We start from the raw sequence: 22,770 nt of genomic DNA on the forward strand, positions 1-22,770 counted from the left end.
CAAAACCAAAAGTAGCAAAATTAACTTTATCATTGATGAAAGATTTAAATTTGATTGATATATGGAGAAGAATTAACCCAAGAGAAAGAGATTATTCATTTTATTCAAATAGACATAAAACTTATTCAAGGATAGATTTTTTCCTACTATCAGCGAATATTCAAGACAAAGTGAAAAATATGAAATATAAAGCAAGAATATTGTCAGATCATTCCCCCTTGAAATGACAATGATAATGATGGATAAGGAGGAATCGATTTACAGATGGAGATTTAATTCAATATTATTAAAACATCAAGATTTTTGTGATTTTATGAAAACACAGATTCAGTTCTTTTTAGATACAAATTCACTTTCAGTTGATGATAAATTTATATTATGGGAAGCGATGAAGGCATAGTTGAGAGGCCAGATAATAAGTTATACATCTAAAATTAAGAAGGAATATATGGTAGAAATAGATCAATTGGAAAAAGAGATTACAAAATTAGAAAAAGAATCTCAAAGATACATGACAGAAGAAAAACAAAGACAACTTGTTAATAAGAAGTTACAATTTAATACACTTCAGACATACCGAACAGAAAAAGCAATTATGAGAACTAAACAGAGATATTATGAACTAGGTGAAAGATCACACAAGATTCTTGCTTGGCAGTTAAAAACGGCCAGGCTTCCAAAATGATAAATGCAATTAGAACAAGTGTAAATAAAATTACTTATAAACCTTTAGAAATCAATGAAACTTTCAAAAAATTTTATTCTGAACTGTATCAATCAGAATCACAAAATGATATTGTTGAGATAGAAAGGTTTTTATCACAAATAATTCTCCCAAAATTGAATTCGGAAGAACAGAAGGGATTAGATATGCCTTTTACATTAAAAGAGGTCAAAGAAGCTCTAGGATCACTTCAGAGTAATAAATCTCCAGGAGAAGATGATTTGCTGCCTGAATTTTACAAAAAGTTTAAAGATTTATTAATTCCTCCTTTTATGGAGCTAATACACCAAGCGGAAAGAACGCATAAACTTCCAGAATCTTTTTCGACAGCTATTTTAATAGTATTGCCAAAAAAAGACTGAGAACTTTTAAAACCAACATCATATAGACCTATTTCTTTGTTGAACACGGACTATAAAATAATAGCAAAGATTTTATCTAATAGATTATTTAAATACTTACCAAAATTAATACACATGGACCAAACAGGATTTATTAAAAATAGACAATCGGCAGATAATGTAACTCAGTTACTTAGCATAATTCATTTGGCACAAAAGAGGGAAGAAATGAGTGTGGCAGTTGCTTTGGATGCAGAAAAAGCATTTGATAGATTGGAATGGGATTTTTTATTTAAGGTATTGGAAAAATATGGATTAAGAGTATCTTTTATAAAATGGATTAAAACCTTAAATACTAGCCCCAAAGCTAAAGTGGTGACAAGTGGCCAAATTTCAACATCATTTCAGTTAACAAGGTCAACTAGACAAGGTTGTCCATTATCACCTGCTTTATTTGTGTTGGCGATAGAACCATTAGCTGAATTAATTAGAACTGACTCAGATATTATGGGTTTCAGAGTTAATCAGGAGGAATATAAGATTAACTTATTTGCTGATGATGTTCTGATTTATCTAATTAACCCATTGCATTCGTTGCGTAAATTATTTTCTAGATTGGAAGAATATGGGAAAATATCAGGGTACAAAATAAATTGGGATAAAAGTGAAATTCTACCTCTTACTAAAGGAGATTATAGTCAATGCCGATTAATAACTCAATTTAGATGGTCGATAAATGGTATAAAGTATTTAGTTATAAGAGTTGATAATGATATAAAGAATTTATATAAATTGAATTATTTGCCATTATTGAAAAATATTCAAGAGGATCTTGATAAATGGATGATGTTACCAATAACATTAATAGGTAGAGTCAATGCTGTAAAAATGAATATATTCCCTAGATTACAATATTTATTCCAAACACTACCAATACAATTACCGCAGAAATTTTTTCGAGTTAAGTAAATTGTGAGGAAATTCCTTTGGAAGTGTAAGATGTCAAGAATATCGTTGGAAAAATTGACATAGAAATTTGACCTAGGAGGGTTACAATTACCAAATTTTAAGAATTATTACAAAGCAAATCAACTTAGATTTATTGCATCTTTTTTTGATGAAGATAAACCGGCATGGATTAGAATAGAATTAGACCAAATAGGAGAAAATATACCAGAAGATTTTATATATAAATGGGAATCTAAATGGATACGGGAAAAGAAAGAATCTCCTATACTAAAACATTTGATTGATTTATGGTATAAGATAAATGTTGAAGATGAGATAAGGAAATCTTTATTAGCAAAGAGATCTTTAATTCAAAATAAGCTTATCCCTTTTACAATGGATAATCAGCTTTTATATAACTGGTTTCACAAAGGGATTAGATATATAGGAGACTGTTTTGAAGGAGGTATATTAATGTCATTTGACCAATTAAAGAATAAATATAAAATATCAAATAACACTCTTTTCTGTTATTTCCAATTAAGGTCTTATTTAAGAGATAAACTGGGTCAAACAATGTTATTGCTGAAACCTAATGAAATAGAAACTTTAATTCATAAAGGAAAAATTAAAAAAAATATTTCTGGTATGTATAATTTGATTCAAAAACAGGCAATTAAACAAGGAATTCATAAGTCAAGACAAAAATGGGAAACTGATTTGAATATTAAAATTGATGAAACATGTTGGTCAAGATTATGTCTTGACAGTATGACAAATACAATAAATGTTTGACTAAGATTAGTACAATATAATTTTTTACATCAAATATATATTACACCACAAAAAATAAATAGATTAAACTCAAATTTATCTGATCAATGTTTTCAATGTAATCAAGAAATTGGTACTTTTTTACACTCTACTTGGTCTTGTTTTAAAATGTAACCTTTTTGGACAAATTTAAGAGTTTTACTGGAACAAATTATTGGAACACAACTTCCACATAATCCAACATTATTTTTACTAGGCGATATTGAAGGGATAAAATCGAAATCCAAATTGAATAAATATCTGAAAGAATTCATAAAAATTGCATTGGCAGTAGCCAAAAAGGCTATTGCAGTTACTTGGAAGTCGGATTCATACTTAAGTATGGATCGTTGGAAGAATGAAATTTTTAGCTGCATTCCACTTGAAAAAATTACTTATAATTTAAGAGATAAATATGAAATATTTCTGAAAATTTGGCGCCCTTATTTACAAAAAATAGGACTAAGTATATAGGTGCTCCAAAAATAAAATTATTGGTTATCTGGGGAAAGAAATAATTATACATATTAAAGCTATTATGAACTCCATGGAGCATGTGGGGATCTTCCGATATCCAGGCATTCTGACTTTCTTTCTTTTTTCTTCTCTTTTTTTCTATAGGGATATGTTAGGGGGAGGGGGGAAAGATTGATAATTTTTTTTTCTTTCTATAACCTATTTGAAAATTCTTTTTAAATCTTTTTATTAATTTTAAGAAAAACATTAGTGAAATATGAATATAAAACGTTTGAGAGTACATAATTAATAGTTTAAATAGACAATCAGATATGTAATAATCAATATATAAGGCCTCCCAAACTCATAGTATTAATGTAAAAGAATCAAAAAAAAGAGAAAAAAAACCCCAAAAAACTAAAAGAAAACTTAAAAAAAACTTTAAAAAAACTAACCAACATGGGCAATTGCATAATGTTAAATACATACAGTAGTGCCGATAACTCCGAACCTCCATCCAAATAATTAAGGATAATAACAGTATGGTTCAGGATCAGACCATTTAACTCATATCAAAATGTTGAATAAATGGTCTCCAAGTTTCCTCAAATTTAACTGAAGAATCAAAAACCACGCTTCTAATTTTTTCTAAACTTAAACAAGAAATAGTTTGAGAAAACCACTGAAATACAGTTGGAGGGTTAATTTCTTTCCAATTCAGTAAAATAGATCTTCTAGCCATTAATATAACAAATGCAATCATTCGTTGAGATGAAGCGGATAAATGATTATTATCTATCATTGGTAAACCAAAAATTGCAGTAAAAGGATGCGGTTGGAAATTGATATTTAAAACTCTTGAAATAATATTAAAAATATCTTCCCAATAATTTTGTAAACAAGGACAAGACCAAAACATATGAGTCAATGAAGCAACATCAGAATGACATCTGTCACAGGTAGAATTAACATAAGAATAAAATCGAGCAAGTTTATCTTTAGACATGTGAGCTCTATGTACAACCTTAAATTGTATTAGGGCATGTTTAGCACAAATAGAGGATGAATTTACCAATGATAACAATTTTTCCCATTGCTCAGCAGATATAGGACAATGCAATTCTTCTTGCCATTCCTTCTTAATTTTTTCAGATACTTCAGGCTGTACACTCATAATCATATTATAAATGATAGCTACTAAACCCTTTTGACAAGGATGAGGGCTAAAATTCTTTCTGTAATGTCCAATGGACATTCTTTCGAAAAAGACTTTAATTCATTATACAGAAAATTTCTGACTTGCAAATATCTAAAAAAATGGGTTTTAGGTAAATTATATTTATTAGATAGCTGTTCAAAGGACATAATATTATCATCCAAAAACAGATCACAAAAACATGTTATACCTTTTGTTTTCCATAAAAGAAAAGCTTGATCTATAGATGAAGGCCGAAAAAAGTAGTTAGATATTATAGGACATGACAGCATAAACTTATTCAAGCCAAAAAATTTACGAAATTGAAACCAAATTCGTAATGTATACTTGATTATGGGATTAGTTATCTGTTTATTCATTTTGAGTAACGAAAAAGGAAGTGAAGATCCTAAGATTGAGATCAGTGAAAAATCTTGCACAGATTTACATTCCAAATTTACCCATTGTGGGCAAGCAGCTGTAGTCGATTCTTATGTCCAGAATATTAAATACCGTATATTAACTGCCCAATAGTAAAATCTTAAGTTTGGTAGAGCCAAGCCGCCCTCCTTCTTAGGCTTCTGTAAATATTTTTTGCCTAATCTAGGATTTTTGTTCTGCCACAAATAAGAAGATATTTTAGAGTCAACCATATCAAAAAAAGATTTAGGAATAAAAATTGGTAATGCTTGAAATAAATATAAAAATTTAGGTAGTATCATCATCTTAATGGCATTAACTCTGCCTACCAAAGACAAAGATAGTGGAGACCACCTATTAGCAAGTTGCTTAATTTGATCGATTAAAGGTAGAAAATTAGTTTTAAATAAATCTTTATGTTTTTTAGTAATTTTAATACCTAAATAAGTAAAAATAATCTGTAACAATTCTATATGGTACATGATTATAGATTGGAACATGCATATTTAATGGAAATAGTTCAGTCTTATTAAAATTCAATTTATAACCAGAAAAGTTACTAAATTGAGCAAGCAAAGAAGAAATAGCAGGATTAGATCTTTCAGGGTCAGATATATATAATAACAAGTCATCCGCATATAATGATACCTTATACGTCGTCTCCCCACAGGTAATACCGAAAATATTGGGTGATTCGCGAATAGCTATAGCCAAGGGTTCTAAAGCAATGTCAAATAATAAAGGACTTAAAGGACAACCTTGCCTTGTACCCCAAAATAACTGAAAAAAAGGGGATCTTTGATTATTGGTAAAAACCGAAGCTAAGGGTATATTAATTTAATCCATGATATAAATTTTGAACTAAAATTAAAATGTTGCATTGTATTAAATAAATATGGCCATTCGACTCTATCAAATGCTTTTTCGGCATCTAAAGAAATGACACATTCTGGTATTTTAGATGAAGAGGTATAAATAATATTAATTAATTTTCTAATGTTAAAAGATGAATAGCGATTTTTAATAAATCCAGTCTGATCTTCAGAAATAATTCGAGGTAATATATTTTCTAATCTAATAGCCAAAATTTTACTGAAAATCTTAAAATCCGTATTCAACAAGGATTTAGGCCGATAGGATGCGCATTCAGTAGGGTCTTTATCTTTTTTAAGAATTAAAGAAATAGAAGCTTCATAAAAAGATTGTGGTAGTTTGCCTATACTTAATGCATCTTTAAAAATTTTACAAAGCCAAGGAGAAAGTATGGAAGAAAAAGATTTTAAAAATTCTGTAGAAAAACCATCTTGACCAGAAGCTTTACCTGAATTCATTGAAAAAATAGCTTTTTCTATTTCAGACTCAGTAATAGGTGTATCCAAAAATACACTATCCTCAACAGTTACTTTTGGAATATTCAATTTCCTTAAAAATTCATTTATTATAGAAGTATATACCAATACATTCTGATTGGTATAAGGAATTATAAAAATCTTGAAAGGCTTTATTTATCTCTTTGTGATCAATCGTCAAAGTACCATCTTGTTTACGAATCCTAGTAATCTGTCGTTTATCCGAAGCAATTTTCAATTGGTTAGCTAGTAATTTACCAGACTTATCTCCATATGTATAGAATTGGGCTTTTGATTTAATTAACTGACTTTCAATCGAGGAGGATAATAGTAAGCTATGCTCCATTTGAAGTTCCACTCTTTCTTTATAAAGTTCTTTGTTAGGGGTCATTGAATAAATCTTGTCAATTGCTTTGATTTTATCAACTAGTGTTAATATTTTAGAATTAGTTCGTTTCCTAACTCCAGCAGAATATGAAATAATCTGTCCACGAATATATGCCTTAAAAGTATCCCACAAAGTTCCACTAGAGATCTCTGCTGTAGAATTTGTTGAGAAAAACAAATCAATTTGCTGTTTAATAAAGTTGACAAAGTCAGAATCCTGCAATAAAACAGGATTAAACCTCCAACCTTTAGTATTAATATATGAATCCGTCATCTTAAAAGATAACTTCAAAGGGGCATGATCAGATATGGTAATAGAGTCATATTTACAATCCATAACATCTGTAAGTAAATGGTGATCAATGAAAAAGTAATCAATTCTTGAGTAATTATGGTAAACATGGGAAAAGTATGAAAACTCTTTGTCATTAGGGTGTAAAAAACGCCAAATTTCACAAATAGCTGAATCAATCATAAAAGAGTTAATGAGAGAAGCCGATTTATTTGGAAGAGTTTGGGTTGGCTTGGATCTATCCATCAAAGGGTTTAAACAACAATTAAAATCCTCACCCATTATCAATCTATATTGATTCAAATTAGGAAAGGATGTAAATAAACATTTAAAAAAATCAGGACAATCAGTATTTGGAGCATAAACATTAACTAAAACAACTTTTTGATTAAAAAGTAAACCAGTAATAAGCAAAAATCTACCTTGCGGATCTGAAATTGTTTCATGATGTATAAAAGAAGTTGAAGAACCTATAAAAATGGAAACACCTCTTACTTTGGCTTGCGAATTTGAGTGATACTGTTGGCCCTTCCAAAACCTAAACAACCATTGACTATCCACTTTCCTTACATGAGTCTCTTGTACAAAAATAACATTAGCATTCATTCTATGGAATACTTTGAATGTTTTTTTCCATTTGATCGGATGATTTAAACCATTAGTATTCCAAGAAACAAAGTTAATAGTCCTATCCATATTGACAATATTTATTACGGTTAACACATAAGTTTGAAAAAAAAGTGAACTCATGAACCCAGAAGAAGGAAGTAAGTTCAGGGAGAAACCGGAAGTCACGGCACTGTGACCATTTTTGTAGTTTCATATAAGCCCATGAAATAAAACTAAGCAGAAAGCAAACAAAAAGAAAAGAAAAAAGAAACATCCCCCTCCCTCCACCCTCAAAACCCCAGGAAAAAAGCCAAAAAGAGGCAAGCAAGCAATCTAATACTAAAATTACCCCCGTGTCTCAAGACAGCATCTCAGACATAACAAAGTTAAAAAAAATACAAACAACCCACATTATAAAAGAGGGTTGGTGTAACAAAAGTTAAAATATAAAATTAGTATTATAAATGTATATAAACAAAAGGGTTAAAAAAGAATTAAAACGATAAAACCCATAAATGACTAATACTGGATTGGTATTGTAAATGAAAGTTTAAAACTTTCAAACACATCAAAACAGATATGACATTCCAAGCACTGAAGTCTGTCGGGAAGAAGAAACACCATTTTATTTTTTAAAAAAATCTTAATATTTAAATGTTAAGAGTATAAAAAAAGCGTATATCAGCTTAAAAAGAAAAGCAAAAAGAAAAAAAAAACCTAATAAGTTATTTTCAATGCTAATAGATTAATAATATGGAAAAATAATAAAGTCAAAATAAACCCAGCAAAAAGAGCTTTAACCGTATATAAGAAATACATGTAAGCCATACCCAAAAAAAAACCAAACATCATTCTGTAACAGATCCAAATCTATAGGCTAAATTACATTAGTCAGCCCGATAGAATGTCATTGTTCCAGGAAACCTTGAGCATCCGCTGGAGATTTAAACAGCCGAAAAGTTCCGTCCTCAAGAGTGACTCTCAAGTGAGCTGGAAATAACAGTGCTTGCTTGCAGCCTTTCTGGTGAAATTTCGACATAACCGATCTAAAAGCCATTCTTGCCCTTAAGACTTCAGGGCTATAATCTTCCAGAATGCGAAATTTAAACTCTTGATAGCTGATCCTACCCTTTTTCTGAGCTGCCCGAATCAAACGTTCTTTGGTATGAGGGTAATGGATCCGGAGAATTACATGTCGTGGTTTCAAACTTGAATCAGACCGAAAACGGGAGACACGGTGTGCCCGATCGATTACCGGGAGAGAGTCCAGTACCTCTGGACCCAAGACATCCATTAGAAATTTAGAGAAGAAAACGGTAGGATCACTGCTCTCAAATTCTTCGGGAATCCAAATTAACTGAAGATTTTGTCTTCGAGAGCGATTTTCCAAATCAGTAATTTTAACTTTATAACGATCCATCTCTTGAGAAGTCGAAGTTTGCTCTTGTATTTTTTCAATTATACGATCTTTCTTGCGAGCGGCTTCTTCAAGAGCCAAAATACTTGCTTGTTGTTTTTGTGATTCCAGTGTAAGTATCTGGAGCTTTTCTTCAACCAGCTTCAAACGTTCATCATACCGAAAAAGCTTTACGGATAATTTTCTCTCCAGTTCTTCAAATTTGTCTTCTATAAGCTTCACAATTGTTTCTAAAGTTATCGGTTCTTTCGTCTGTTTCGATTCTTTTGCTTTAGACATTTCAGCAAGTTGAGAATGATTCAAATAGTTAAAAAGAAAAATTCTGTATGTTTAGACCCCTTTAGAATAAGTATAAGGAGATCCTTTAAGGGGTGTTTGTAGGTTAAAAAGACGTAAAAGGTTTGGAGCAAAGCCTAGAAGCGGTTTACTCCATGAGTGCCATCTTGAGACTCTGAAAATTCAATTAAAAAATTTTTTAAAAAGAAGTCCATGTAGTCTGGGAAAATGTGGCATTGTAGCGATGTACTACATACAAAGCTAGAAACAATGACACGTGGTCAGTAAGTCATTTTGAGATTAGTTTATTCAAACTTCGCGGCGCTGGCTTTTAATCCCTAGCGCCTGCCCTCTCCGGGCAGGAATGACGTCAGAGGGTGTGTTACCAAAGTCTCTCCCCGCGTGTAGGCTATTTGTGAGCCAGTTCGCCTGCGCAGAAAGTGGATCGCTACATAACCCCCCCACCCCCCAGAACCGGCAATACACCCCCCAATGTCTACAGTCTGGATCAGCCTCTGTTTGGGAGGTCGGCCTCTGTGCCACGGTGCCTGAACCTCGACCAGCTGCGCCAAGTCCACATGGGCTGGTTTGAGTCGGTCCACCGTGAAAACCTCCTCTGCCCCCCCAATGTCAGAACGTATGTGGACCTGTTGTTGTTGATCACCTTGAATGGCCCCTCATACAGCCGCTGTAGCGGTGCCCTGTGTCCGCCCCTTTGTACAAACACAAACTTACAGTTCTGCAGGCCTTTGGGTACGTAGGTCGGGGTCTGTCCGTGCTGTGGGTGGTAGGCAGTTGTGTGGTGTAGCTGCGTTCCCAACAGGCTGGCCACAGCCGACAACAGGCTGGAGGTGAACTGGGCGCCTCTGTTGGAGGTAATGTGGGCCGGTACCCCGAAGCGTGCTACCCAGGTTGCGATCAGTGCCTGGGCGCAGGAATCGGCAGATGTGACAGTGAGCGGGACCGCCTCTGGCCACCTCGTGAACCGGTCTACCATAGTTCAGAGGTACCGCGCTCCTCGGGACACTGGTAGGGGACCCACGATATCCACATGAATGTGGTCAAACCTCCGGTGGGTGGGTTCGAACTGCTGCAGCGGGGCTTTAGTGTGCCGCTGCACCTTGGCTGTTTGGCACTGCGCGCACGTTCTGGCACATTCACTGACCTGCTTGCAAAGTCCATGCCACGCAAACTTACTGGAGACCAGTCGGACAGTTGTCCTGATAGATGGGTGTGCCAATCCATTATGGAGTCGAAAACTTGCTGCCTCCAGGCTGCTGGGACGATGGGGTGAGGTTGGCCGGTAGCCACGTCGCACAGGAGGGTCCTATCACCTGGGCCTACGAGAAAGTCCTGCAGCTGCAAACCCGAGACTGCGGTCCTGTAGCTGGGCATCTCATCGTCTGCCTGCTGCGCCTCCGCCAGTGCTGCATAGTCCACCCCCAGGGACAAGGCCTGGACAGCTGGTCTGGAGAGTGCGTCCACCACGATGTTGTCCTTTCCCGAGACTTGCTGGATGTCCGTCGTGTACTCGGAGATGTAGGACAGATGTCGCTGCTGGCGAGCCGACCAGGGATCGGACACCTTAGGTCAACGGTTTGTGGTCCGTGAACGTGGTGAAGTACCTGAAGTACCTGAAATGCCGATTGCCAGATAGAGTGCCAACAGCTCCTGGTCAAAGGCACTGTACTTGAGTTCGAATGGTTGTAGGTGCTTGCTGAAGAACGCCAGGGGTTGCCAGCGCCCCTCGATGATGTAGCCTCGTTCAGCCTGTGGTAGTCGCCGCATGGTCTCCAACCCCCAGCTGCTTTGGGCACCATGTGCAGGGGAGGCCCATGGGCTGTTGGACCTCTGTACGGTCCTCAATTCCTCCATCCTCTTGAACTCCTCCTTCGCCAGGTGGAGTGGCCCCCAGGAGTGGTTGGGCCACGGTGGCCAGTGTGAAGTCCCACATGAACCAGCTGGCGCTAAACTGCAGCTGCACTTTTTTGGGTGCCGTAGGTCCGTATCATGCTGCCATTTGCGGCCCTCAGGGTGGGTCTTGGCTTCCTGTTGCAGGTGTTGTACCCCATCAGGGGCAAGACACTGATTTCCGCTCCGGTGTCAACCAAGAAGCAGCGTCCCGACTGTTTGTCCCAGATGTACAAGAGGCTGCGGGGAGCGCGTACAGTAACTCCTTGCACAGGGAGCGCGTAAAGTGACTCCTTACACAGGGAGTGCGTACAGTGACTCCTTACACAGGGAGCGCGTACAGTGACTCCTTGCACAGGGAGCGCGTACAGTGTCTCCTTGTACAGGGAGCGCGTACAGTGACACCTTACACAGGGAGCACGAACAGTGACTCCTTACACAGGGAGTGTGTACAGTGACTCCTTACGCAAGGAGCGTGTACAGTGACTCCTTACGCAGGGAGCGTGTACAGTGACTCCTTACAGAGAATGATAGAAATTAACCTGGAACTCTGTCACTGCTACACTACCATGGTGCCCCAATGACAGAGGTCAAAGGTGAATCGCCAGAATGATTCAAGCTGACAGGAAGGCAACAGTAACTCATGGGCATTTCAACTCTGAATGCCCAACGCATTGGACCTTGAAGTGGATGGGCGAACATGACCATACACACACTGGGCACTTTATCAGGTACAGGAGAAACTTAATAAAGTGACCATCTAGTGCAAGTCAGGCTACTATTTATTGATTGTGTCTTGGCCTTCAATACCATCACCCCCTCCATATTAACCACTAAACTTCTAAACATGTGTTTCTGCACCACTTCCTGCAGCTGGATGTTCAGCTTTCTCACCAGGAGACCACAGTCAGTACCGATCAGTGGTAACATCTGTTTCTCACTGACAGTCAGCACAAACACACATCAAGGATGTTTGCTTAGACCACTGTTCCACTCTTTCTTACACTAATGGCTGTGTGGCTGAACACATCTCTAATGCCATCTATAAATTCTCAACTGATACAACTGTTATTGGTTGAATCTCAGATGGAGATGAGGAGGTATACAGAAGTGAGAAAAGCAGACTAGTTGAGAGGTGTTGGAACAACAAGCCTACTCTCCATGTCAGCAAGACCAGAGAATTGCTTGTGAACTTCAGGAAGGGGAATTCAGGAGAACATGCATCAGTCCACATTGTGGGGTCAGTTTAGGAAGGGTGAACAGAGGTCAGCAGGAGATGCTCATGGAGTGAGCACTGTTTCAGATTCGCTCCATAACCTTTACGTTTTTTAACCTATGATCACCCTTATTTAACTTACTTTTACCTACACCAAAAGATTCTTGCTACTTTTTTGGACTTATCTTTAAGAGTCTATTGTGAATTTTGAAGAAATTAGTACAGAAATGGCTCTGAGATCTAAAGGGCGAGACCCTGGGAAAGATTCTAACGGAAACGGAAAGAAAAAGAAGACCAATCCTAAGCACACTGAATTGACTTATGAAATGTTATTGGAGCTTTTAAATGAAAAATTTGAAGAACAACGACAAATTTTCAAACAAGATATAAAGGCTTTTCAGGATTATATGGATAAGACTGAATCAGTAGTTAACCAGCAGCAAGCTCTAATCGCAACTTTGCGAGAGGACACTCGGAAGCGAGACTTGATAATGGAAAAACTGGAGCAGAAATTATCTTCGACGATTAAACAGGTGGAAACACTTAAAGCCAAGAGTGTCGACTTTGAAAATCGGTCCAGAAGACAGAACTTACGCATACTTGGTCTCCCGGAAGGTATTGAACAAGGGGACCCCTCGAAGTATTTTGCTCAACTTTTAAAGTATGTGTTCCCTTCTGTATTCCCAGACAGTCCTCCGTTACTTGATCGTGCCCACAGAATTATGCGCCGATCACCAAGTTCTTCATCTAAACCACCGGTTGTAATTGTCTGATTTCATTATGTGCATGTCAAAGAGCAACTTATTCATGTGGCTCGGTGTTTAGGAATGGTCAAATTCCAAGAATTCGACTTACGATTAGTGGAGGATTTTAGCCAAGAAGTAATGAAGGCAAGGCTTCTTTTTAAACATCTGATGTCCGAATGTTATGAGAAAAATCTAAACCCTGCGCTCTTATACCCTGCGAAGCTCAGAATCTCGCCTCCGAATGCAGCACGGCGTGTTTTTCTCTCCACATCTGAAGCTCGAAGCTTTCTGGATTAGCATTATTCTACTGCTTGACTCTCGTTTTGAATAAATGAGTGATTTTGATCGTTACAAAACAGTTTTTGTTTCCAAAACCAGATTTTGTTTCTGGCTATTGGTGTAGGTTTATTCTATATTTTATATTCTAATTAAAGTTTTTTTTTGACGTACTAATCTTTTTATTTTACTTACTTTAACCACTGTACTTTATTTTTGGTCATTATTATTAATCCTTCGAAGGTGAATTTTTTTTTACTAAGATGGCGGTTTCTTCTCTAAAATATTTTTTGCTTTTTTTTGATTTCGCCTTTTTTTTCTCTCATCTTCCTCCCATAATGCATTTCTTATCACAGTTTAAATTTTTTTGGTTTGTTTGGGTTTTAACCCGATTTATAAGTTACTAGTGATTATATTCTTTTTGGTTTTTTTTACTAGCAATTATATTAAGAAGTTTGTTTTAGTATAGTGATCATTATTTTTTTGGAGTTTGGATGGATCTTTTTTTTCCTTTATATACGGAGTTGCCTTCTGCTGATATGGGGGTAGATTTAGTTTCATTCCTTTTTCTTCCCAGCCTTCTCCAGGCTTGGGAGAAGCTTTCTCTTCTTGAGTGGGGGGTGGGGGTGGTTTTTTTTTTCTAAATCTATTGTTCTTTTTATCAGTTTTTTTTAAGTTTTTTCATTTGGGCTGATTTTAAACTACCAAAATGTCCGTGATGTCATCACTTCCGGGTCCGCCCCTAATTTTTGTTCCTCTTCCGGGTGCATGAGTTCATAATTTGGTTAACCCTTTATATACCAAAGGGTTGATTTCAGAAATATGGCTCAGACCATTAATTTTGTCTCTTGGAATAATAATGGCTTGAACCATCTGATTAAATGGAAAAGGATTTTCAAAGTATTCCAAAGACTGAATGCACATATTATTTTTGTACTAGAAACTCATGTGAGGAAAGAGGACAATCAATGTTTTTTTAGGTTTTGGAAGGATCAACAGTACCATTCGAATTTGAATGCCAAAGTAAAGGGAGTTTCAATTTTTATTGACTCCTCTATTGCATTTGTCCAACACGATATTATTTCAGATCTGAATGGTAGATTTTTGTTAATTACTGGGTTACTTTTTAACAAAAAGGTTGCTATGGTTAATGTTTATGATCCAAATGTGGATTACCTGATTTTTTTAAGTCCTTATTTACTTCTCTACCTAATCTAAATGAATATAGGTTAATAATAGGTGGTGACTTTAATTGTTGTTTAAATCCTTTGTTGGACAGATCTATATCTACTCAGACTTTACCTAATAAGTCGGCCACTTATATTAATTCTTTTTTGACTAATAATGGAATTTTTGATATTTAGAGATTTCAGCATTCTAAGGACAAAGAGTTTTCATTTTTCTCACATGTTTATCATTCTTACTTGAGAATTGATTTTTTTTTATTCACTCTTGTTTTATTCCATCGGTAATTGGTTGTAATTATGATATTATAGCCATTTCTGACCATGCTCCATTAAAACTTTCTATTAAATTTATGGATACAGCTTCTTGTGTTAGGCAATGGCAATTTGATTCTACCTTACTGCAAGATCCGGATTTCATTAAATTTATGAAGGAACAGATCGATTTCTTCTTTTCAACTAATTCCACGGATGATATTTCTTGCGGAACACTTTGGGACACTTTTAAAGCATATATACGTGGACAGATTATCTCCTATTCTGTTGGTTTGAGAAAACGCATTAAGAAGGAAACTCTTTTATTGGTTGATAAAATTAAAGAGATTGACAAGAAATATTCGACTGCTCCTAGTAAGGAGCTTTACAAACAAAGGGTTGAACTTCAAATGGAACATAGTTTATTACTTACATCTTCGATTGAAAATCAATTAATGAAAACCAGATCTGATTTTTATATACATAGTGATAAATTGGGTAAACTGTTAGCTAATCAATTGAAGAATGCTTTGGTTAAACACCAAATTATTAAGATTCGTCAGCAGGATGGTAAATTGATAGTTAACCATGATGAGATAAACAAATCTTTTCAAGATTTTTATACCTCCCTGTATCATTCTGAATTCCCTCATGATTATAATATCATATATGATTTTCTTGGGAAATTGAATTTTCCAAAATTATCATCAGATGATCTTTCAATATTAGAAACTCCTATTACGGATGCAGAAATTAAAGGGGTTATTTCCTCTATGAATTCTGGGAAAGCACCAGGTCCAGATGGGTATACAGTGGAATTTTTAAAGTGTTTTTCCTCTACTCTTTCTCCTTGGTTATGCAGGGTTTTTGAAGAAGCAATTAGATTGGGTAAACTGCCACAATCTTTTTATAGAGCTTCCATTTCTTTAATATTGAAGAAAGATAAAGACCCTACTGACTGTGCATCCTATAGACCAATATCCTTATTGAATGTAGACTCCAAGATCTTTTCCAAGTTACTGGCATCCAGGCTGGAGAAGGTATTACCTCAAATTATCTCGGAAGATCAAACTGGTTTTATTAAAAATCACTATTCTTTTTTCAATGTTAGGAGATTATTGAATATTGTTTATACTCCTTCACATAGCACCTCAGAATGTGTCATTTCATTAGATGTGGAGAAAGCATTTGATAGAGTTGAATGGCCATACTTATTTACTGTGCTTGAGAAGTTTAATTTTAGTCCGACATTCATTTCCTGGATTAAACTGATATATCATACTCCAGTAGCCTCGGTTTTTACTAACAATCAAAGATCTCAATTTTTTCGTTTATTTCAGGGTACTAGACAAGGCTGTCCTCTTAGTCCATTATTATTTGATATTGCTTTAGAACCCTTGGCAATTGCTAATAGAGAATCAACGAACATTTTTGGCATTACTCGTGGGACGGATATACATAAGTTATCATTATATGCAGATGATTTATTATTATTTATTTCTGATCCTGAGAAATCTATTCCTGCAGTTATATCATTGTTGGCTCAATTTAGTAATTTTTCCGGGTATAAATTAAATCTTAATAAGAGTGAATTGTTTCCTTTAAATAGACAGGTTCCAATTTATGGAAATTTACCTTTTAAATTAGTTAAGAACTCTTTTATATACTTAGGGATTAAAATCACAAAAAATTATAAGGACTTATTTAAGGTTAATTTTTTACCCTTAATCAATCAGATTAAATGTTTGTTCACTAAATGGTCACCATTATCTTTATCTCTGACAGGTCAGATTAATGCTATTAAGATGATTATTTTACCCAAGTTTTTATATATATTTCAAGCGGTACCAATTTTTATTCTGAAATCTTTTTTTGCTAATGTTGATTCAAAAATTTCCTCATATATATGGCAGAATAAAAATCCTAGTTTAGGTAAAAAAATATTTACAGAAGGCAAGGAAGGAAGGTGGATTGGCATTGCCTAATTTTAGATTTTATTATTGGGCAGTTAATATCTGATATTTGATATGTTGGTTAAAGGATTGGGATTTATCTTTTAGCCCTCATTGGGTGAACCTGGAAATTAAATCTGTACAAGGATTTTCATTGGGTTCTATTTTAGGGTCTTCTCTTCCGTTTGCTCTTTCTAAATTGCAGAAATGAATTGACAATACGATAGTTAAACATACTTTACGTATATGGTTTCAATTTCAGAAATTTTTGGGGCTGAATCAGTTTGTTTTAAATATTCCTATTGTATCCAATTTCTTTTTTTATCCTTCTATTATAGACCAAGCTTATTCAGCTTGGAAGACTAAAGAATTACTATGATTTTCGGATTTATTTTGGATGATTGTTTTATGTCTTTTGAACAATTATCTAATAAATATAATTTGCCTAGATTTCATTTTTTGGGATATTTACAGATTAGGAATTTCTTAAATACTGTACTTCCTACCTTTCCAAATCTTGAGTCTTCGGGTATCTTGGAGAATTTGCGAGAACTAAATCCTTCTCAGAAAGGGGTAATATCAAAACTCTACAATATAATTATGAAGATACGTTCAGAGCCCTGCTATAAGATTTAAAATGATTGGGAAAGAGAACTTAACCTTACTATCCCTATTGAGAATTGGGATAAAATTCTTCAATTAGTCAATTTATCATCTATATGTGCTAAACATTCATTAATACAGTTTAAAGTTGTGCATAGGGCTCATATGTCCAAGGATAAATTGGCTCATTTTTATTCCTATATAAATCCTATTTGTGACAGATGTCATTCTGAGATAGCGTCTTTAACTCATATGTTTTGGTCTTGTCCGCTTTTGAAAAAATATTGGAAAGACATTTTTGATATTATTTCCACGGTATTGAACATTGATTTACAACCTCATCCTATTACTGCAATTTTTGGTTTACCAATGATGGACTCAGTCCATTGATCTTCTTCTGCTTGTTGAATGATTGCATTTCTTACATTAATGGCTAGAAGATCTATTTTGTTGAATTGTAAAGAAATTAATCCCCCTACCGTATTTCATTGGTTTTCTCAAACTACGTTATGTCTAAATTTAGAGAAAATTAGAAGTGTTGTATTTGACCCTTCTATTAAATTTGAAAAGATATGGAGACCATTTATTCAATATTTTCATATGATCTAATGTGACCCTGTTCCAAGCCTATTTGTTTTTCCAGTTTTGATTTTACATATGTTGTGAGGATTGGAGTTGACGACACTGATGATTTTGTATTTTTGTTAGATATTATAAACAGCCCATTTTTTTTTTCATCATTTTTTTTTCCTTTTTTTTCTTTTTTCTTTTTTTCTCTTTATTAGTTATTAGGTTGTTAGATTAGTTTTTCTAGCATAATTTTTTTTTCTTTTTCTCTTTTCTGTTTTTTTAAAAATATATATTATGATATACCTAGTTTTGCTTTGTTTATATATTACTTGTATCGTTCATGATTTGGGAAGACTCATTTATATTGTAACTATTGCTTATGTATCCTTTCATGTTCAGTTTAAATTTGTATGTTTGTAATCCCATTATCTAAATATTAATCTTATTATGTTGATATTAATAATAATAATAAAAAGATTGGAAAAGAAAGAAAGAAAGGAAGGGTGAACAGCATTAAGTTCCTGGATGTTAGTATCTCTGACTATCAGTCAGGGCAGTGGCTTTTCTTCGCTTTAAGTTTGAGGGTTTGTTGTATCACCAAAGACTTGCAAATTTCTATAGATGCACATTGGAAAGTGTTCTGTATGATTGCATCACAGTCTGGTATGAAATTTAAGATTCACAGGATCGCAAGGGGTTGCTGAAGGCTGCTCCCTCGCAGGTACAGCCCTGCTCACCATGGAGGACATCTTCAAAAGGTGGTGCCTAAAGCCAACATCCATAATGAAGGAACTCCACCATCTGAACATGCCCCCCTCTTATTACTACCATCAGGGAGGAGGTACAGGAACCCGAAGACACACACTGGATGCTGATTCTGAAAGAGCACTTTAGGTCTACTCTGCCAGTTCCTTATGAGCCCTTTGGTCCATGATGTTGTGCCAAGTTAGTTCATCTAGCAATTAAATGCCTAACTAATCCCTTCTGCCAACACAATGTCCATACTCATGCTTTCTCTGCACTTTCATGAGTCTCTTCAACACCTCCATTATATTTTCCTTCACTAACATCCTGGAAGTACATTTCAGGCACCCAACACTCACAGTTTTAAAAATCATGCCCTGCACGCTGCTTTTGAACCTATTCCCTCTCTTCTTAAATGTATGCCCCTTTGTTTTAGACATTTTGAGTCTTGGGGAGAAAAAGATGTTGGCTGTCTGTTCTTCTTATGAATCTCATAACTTTGTAAATCTCTATCAAATCTCCCCTCAGTTTCTGTCACTCCAGAGAAAACAGCCCCAAGTTTGTCCAAACTTTCCTTCAATCACATGCCCTCTATCCCAGGTAGCATCTTGGTGAACTTCATCTGCACCCTCCACATTGTTCCTATAAAGGGACAATCCAATTGAAAGCTATACTCCAGATGCAGCCTAACTATTTTGGAAAGCTGAAACCTAACTTTGCAACTCTGAACTCCGTATCTTGATTAATAAATGCAAGCATAGCATTTACCTTCTTTGCCACACTATCAACCTTTGCAGCCCCTCTCAGAGACTTGGACTAATGAGGGCTAATAACGTGTAGAGACAATGAACACAGACAAACCCTGAAGCAGAGGCATGGAATGCAGTAGCATTGATATCCAAGTTTCAGGATCTTCATTAATTATTTTATAGCATACACCCATTGTTGTAATACAAAATCAGATAATGGTTTCTCCTTCCTCTCCCAGAAGTAGTTTTCCTGTAACACAGCAGCTAGAACACTGGATGATTGGTGGTGAGAGGGCACAGACTATATCAGAAGGAAGTTGTTCACATCAGCTCACCAGAAATGTAATACTGAATAGAAAGATTTCCATGTTGTGATCATGGAAGAAATGCAAGGTCCAGAAATGATAATTCATGTACACATACTGAATGAGACACTTAACAGCCACTTTGTATTTCTACCACTGAATATGCAGCAATATGATTTTGCCACAGGGGTTTGATGCTCAGTACCCTTTTGTGGAAGATATTAATATTTTCCAGGTAGTTCAGGAAAGTTTTATAGGACTGATATCTGGAATAGGCAGATGTCTTTTGAGGAATTAATTTGACAAGCTAGGCTCATATCCACTGGATATTACAAAACTGAGAGATGGCTTAATTGAAGCTTAAGATTTCAAAGGGCTTCAACAGGTTGGATGTGGAGAAGCTGCTTCTCTTTGGGAATATCTAGAAATAGAGGTCATTGCTTAATGATAGAGTCCCCATTTAAGGCAGGTGAAGTTTTTTCGCTTAGAAGATAATAAGACTTTGAAACTTTCTTCTTGAAACAGAGACTTTATATACTTATAATTTGGGAGAAAGATTAGGGTCAAAGGTTAACATATTGATGTAATTATAAAGAAGACAAGACAGCAGCTATATTTCATTAGGAGTTTGAAGAGATTTGGCATGTCAACAAATACACTCAAAAACCTCTATAGTTGTACCGTGGAGAGCATTCTGACAGGCTGCATCACTGTCTGGCATGGAGCGGCTACATTCTGAGTCAGCTCCATTTTGGGTATTAGCCTACAAAGTACCCAGGAAATCTTTAGGGAGCAGTGTCCATTATTAAGGACCTCCAGCACCCAGGGCATGCCCTTTCTCACTGTTACCATCAGGTAGGAGGTACAGAAGCCTGAAGGCACACACATCTGATTCCTAAATGGACATTGAATGCTTGGACACTACCTCACTTTTTTAATATACCGTATTTCTGTTTTTTGCATGTTTCATTTACTTGTTTATTTATTATTATTATTTTAGTTTATTTTTTTCTCTCTTCTAGATTTTGTACTGCACTGAACTGCTGCTGCTAAGTTAACAAATTTCACGTCACATGCCAGTGATAATAAATCTGATTCTGATTCTGAGTTTGGACGCCCTCACAGGTGTCAATCATGCTTATGAGTATGCACGTTCCAGTCAATTTGTATTTCATCACAATTGTATTTAACTCCCTTGCTTTTGATTCTGTTTTGTCAGGTCTTGACCAAAGCACAGCGATGGATATGCTCCTTGCTTATCTCAGTCCTCATTCCAGGAAAAGAAGGCTACAGTTTAGATTTGCACTGTACAGGAGCAGAACTTAGCACTAAGTTATTGCTTTCAAGCGGCAGTGTTAGTGTTAGCTTTCAGTCTGAGAGTTTAGCTAACAGCTCTATCAGCATAGCATTTTTATTTTCCTTTATTTCTGCACAATCCTTATTAAAATTCAGTGCACTTCTGTCTCTTTCTCTGTCTCTCTGTGTACTTGGGCCATCACCACACATCTTTGTCATCAATAGTTGAACACCAAAATGGATCTAGCAGAGAGAGAATAGCTGACCAAGTCCCTGATGTTCGTTGGTCAGGTAGGAAAGAAGTAGAAGTCAGTGGATTCTGGCTTAGCAGAGGTGATTTATGCAATCCAACAGCTACTTGCAGAATGACAAGCCCAGCCCAAACTAAAGTTTGTGTTGACATTAACGTCAGTAGGGTCTGGGTTAGCAGAAGAGCCCCACGCAGTGTGACAACTACTCTCAGGATGGCAAGTCCAGTTCAAGCAGGAAGGTGTCAACCCTCACAATGAGAGTTTGGCAACTCACCATAGACAGCTGGAATAGGGTGGCAGCCATTACTGCTCTCACAATGAGAGTTCATCAGCCTTCAGCCAGGACAGGGCCCTTCCCAGCATCTCCTACATCCTCCTCTTTAACAGTCTCACCAGCCTCAGCCACTAATGCCCTGACTACTGTGTCAGTGTCCGGACCAGAACAGAATGGAGTACTCCTTCACCAAGCAGATACTCCAGTGACCCCAGCAGCTGCAGGAAATGTATTACCCAGTATGAACTGACTTTCCAAGCTCAGCCAGATCAGTTTAGTGATGAAGTGCATAAACTAGCCAACATGGCGAATCTTTTAGCATCTGAGAGACTCACTGTGTAAACTAGTTTATAACTTAAGACTTAGATGGATCCTCACGCAGCCTGTTCAACCACCCATGAGAATAACGTTCCCCTGCATTCCAGCATTTTGTAGTCGAGTTCAAGAGAGCGTCTGATCTTGCAGTACTGGCCTGTGAGGTTGTCCAATGACTCCTGGACCTGCGCCAAGGAAAAGGGACAGTGAAGGACTCTGCAGTAAAGTTCTGTGTGCTTGCGACTGAGACAGGGCAAAATGAGAGATCCCACATCACTGTTTCCTAGCATGGGTTGAGAGCAAGAGTCCAGTACGAGATCACAGAGCGAACAAGCAGGACAGCTTGGATGACCTGATTAATTTGGACATTTAAATTGACAATTAGGCAACTGTGTGGAATGCCCCCAGCTCACTACTCTTTAGATCTCAGTCTGTCTTCATTCTCTCTCTCATCACCCAGCACAGAGTCCGCCGAGGAGCTTACGCAGATGAGGTGCCTGTAGCTATCTCATGAGGAATGAGATTAGTCTTGGAGAACAGGTTCCTGCCTCTACTGTGGCTCTCCAGGACATTTCAGGGTATCATGTCCCAAGTGCCCAGTAAAAGAGATGCCCATCAGCAAGAACGGGAATTCTGGTGGGTCAATTATCTCTGCAAGCATCTGCTCCTAATTGTGCAATGCTCTCTGCTTCCTTGTTGTGCAGGTTCAGACCCGTTTATTGACTCTGGGGCAGCTGGGAACCTCATGGATATCTCTCTGGCTCGAAGGGAGAATTCCAACTCAGGAGTTGAGAGAAAATATCAATGTCAAGACTCTGGATAGCTGGCCTCTAGGCAGAAGTAAGATCCACCTTTCCACATAACAGTTCCAACTTGTGCTAGAAGGCCATCATAGA

At 36.2% G+C, this 22,770-nt stretch overlaps 1 protein-coding gene across 10 annotated transcripts in view; it reads right to left on the reverse strand.

Annotated features, from left to right (window-relative positions):
- Nucleotides 1–536: 536 nt before the first annotated feature.
- Nucleotides 537–22,770, reverse strand: part of LOC140734531 (sodium- and chloride-dependent neutral and basic amino acid transporter B(0+)-like) — a 117,120-nt gene continuing 94,886 nt past the window's right edge. For 6 of the 10 annotated variants that reach the window (XM_073058623.1, XM_073058626.1, XM_073058625.1 and 3 more), the window contains one exon: nt 15,122–22,059. In XM_073058623.1, coding sequence (XP_072914724.1) covers nt 21,934–22,059 — 126 coding nt within the window. In that variant the 3' untranslated portion in view covers nt 15,122–21,933. The other 4 variants (XM_073058620.1, XM_073058622.1, XM_073058618.1 and 1 more) reach the window with 4 other exon arrangements.

Source organism: Hemitrygon akajei, chromosome 10 (genome assembly GCF_048418815.1).
Source record: "Hemitrygon akajei chromosome 10, sHemAka1.3, whole genome shotgun sequence".
NCBI lineage: Eukaryota > Metazoa > Chordata > Chondrichthyes > Myliobatiformes > Dasyatidae > Hemitrygon > Hemitrygon akajei.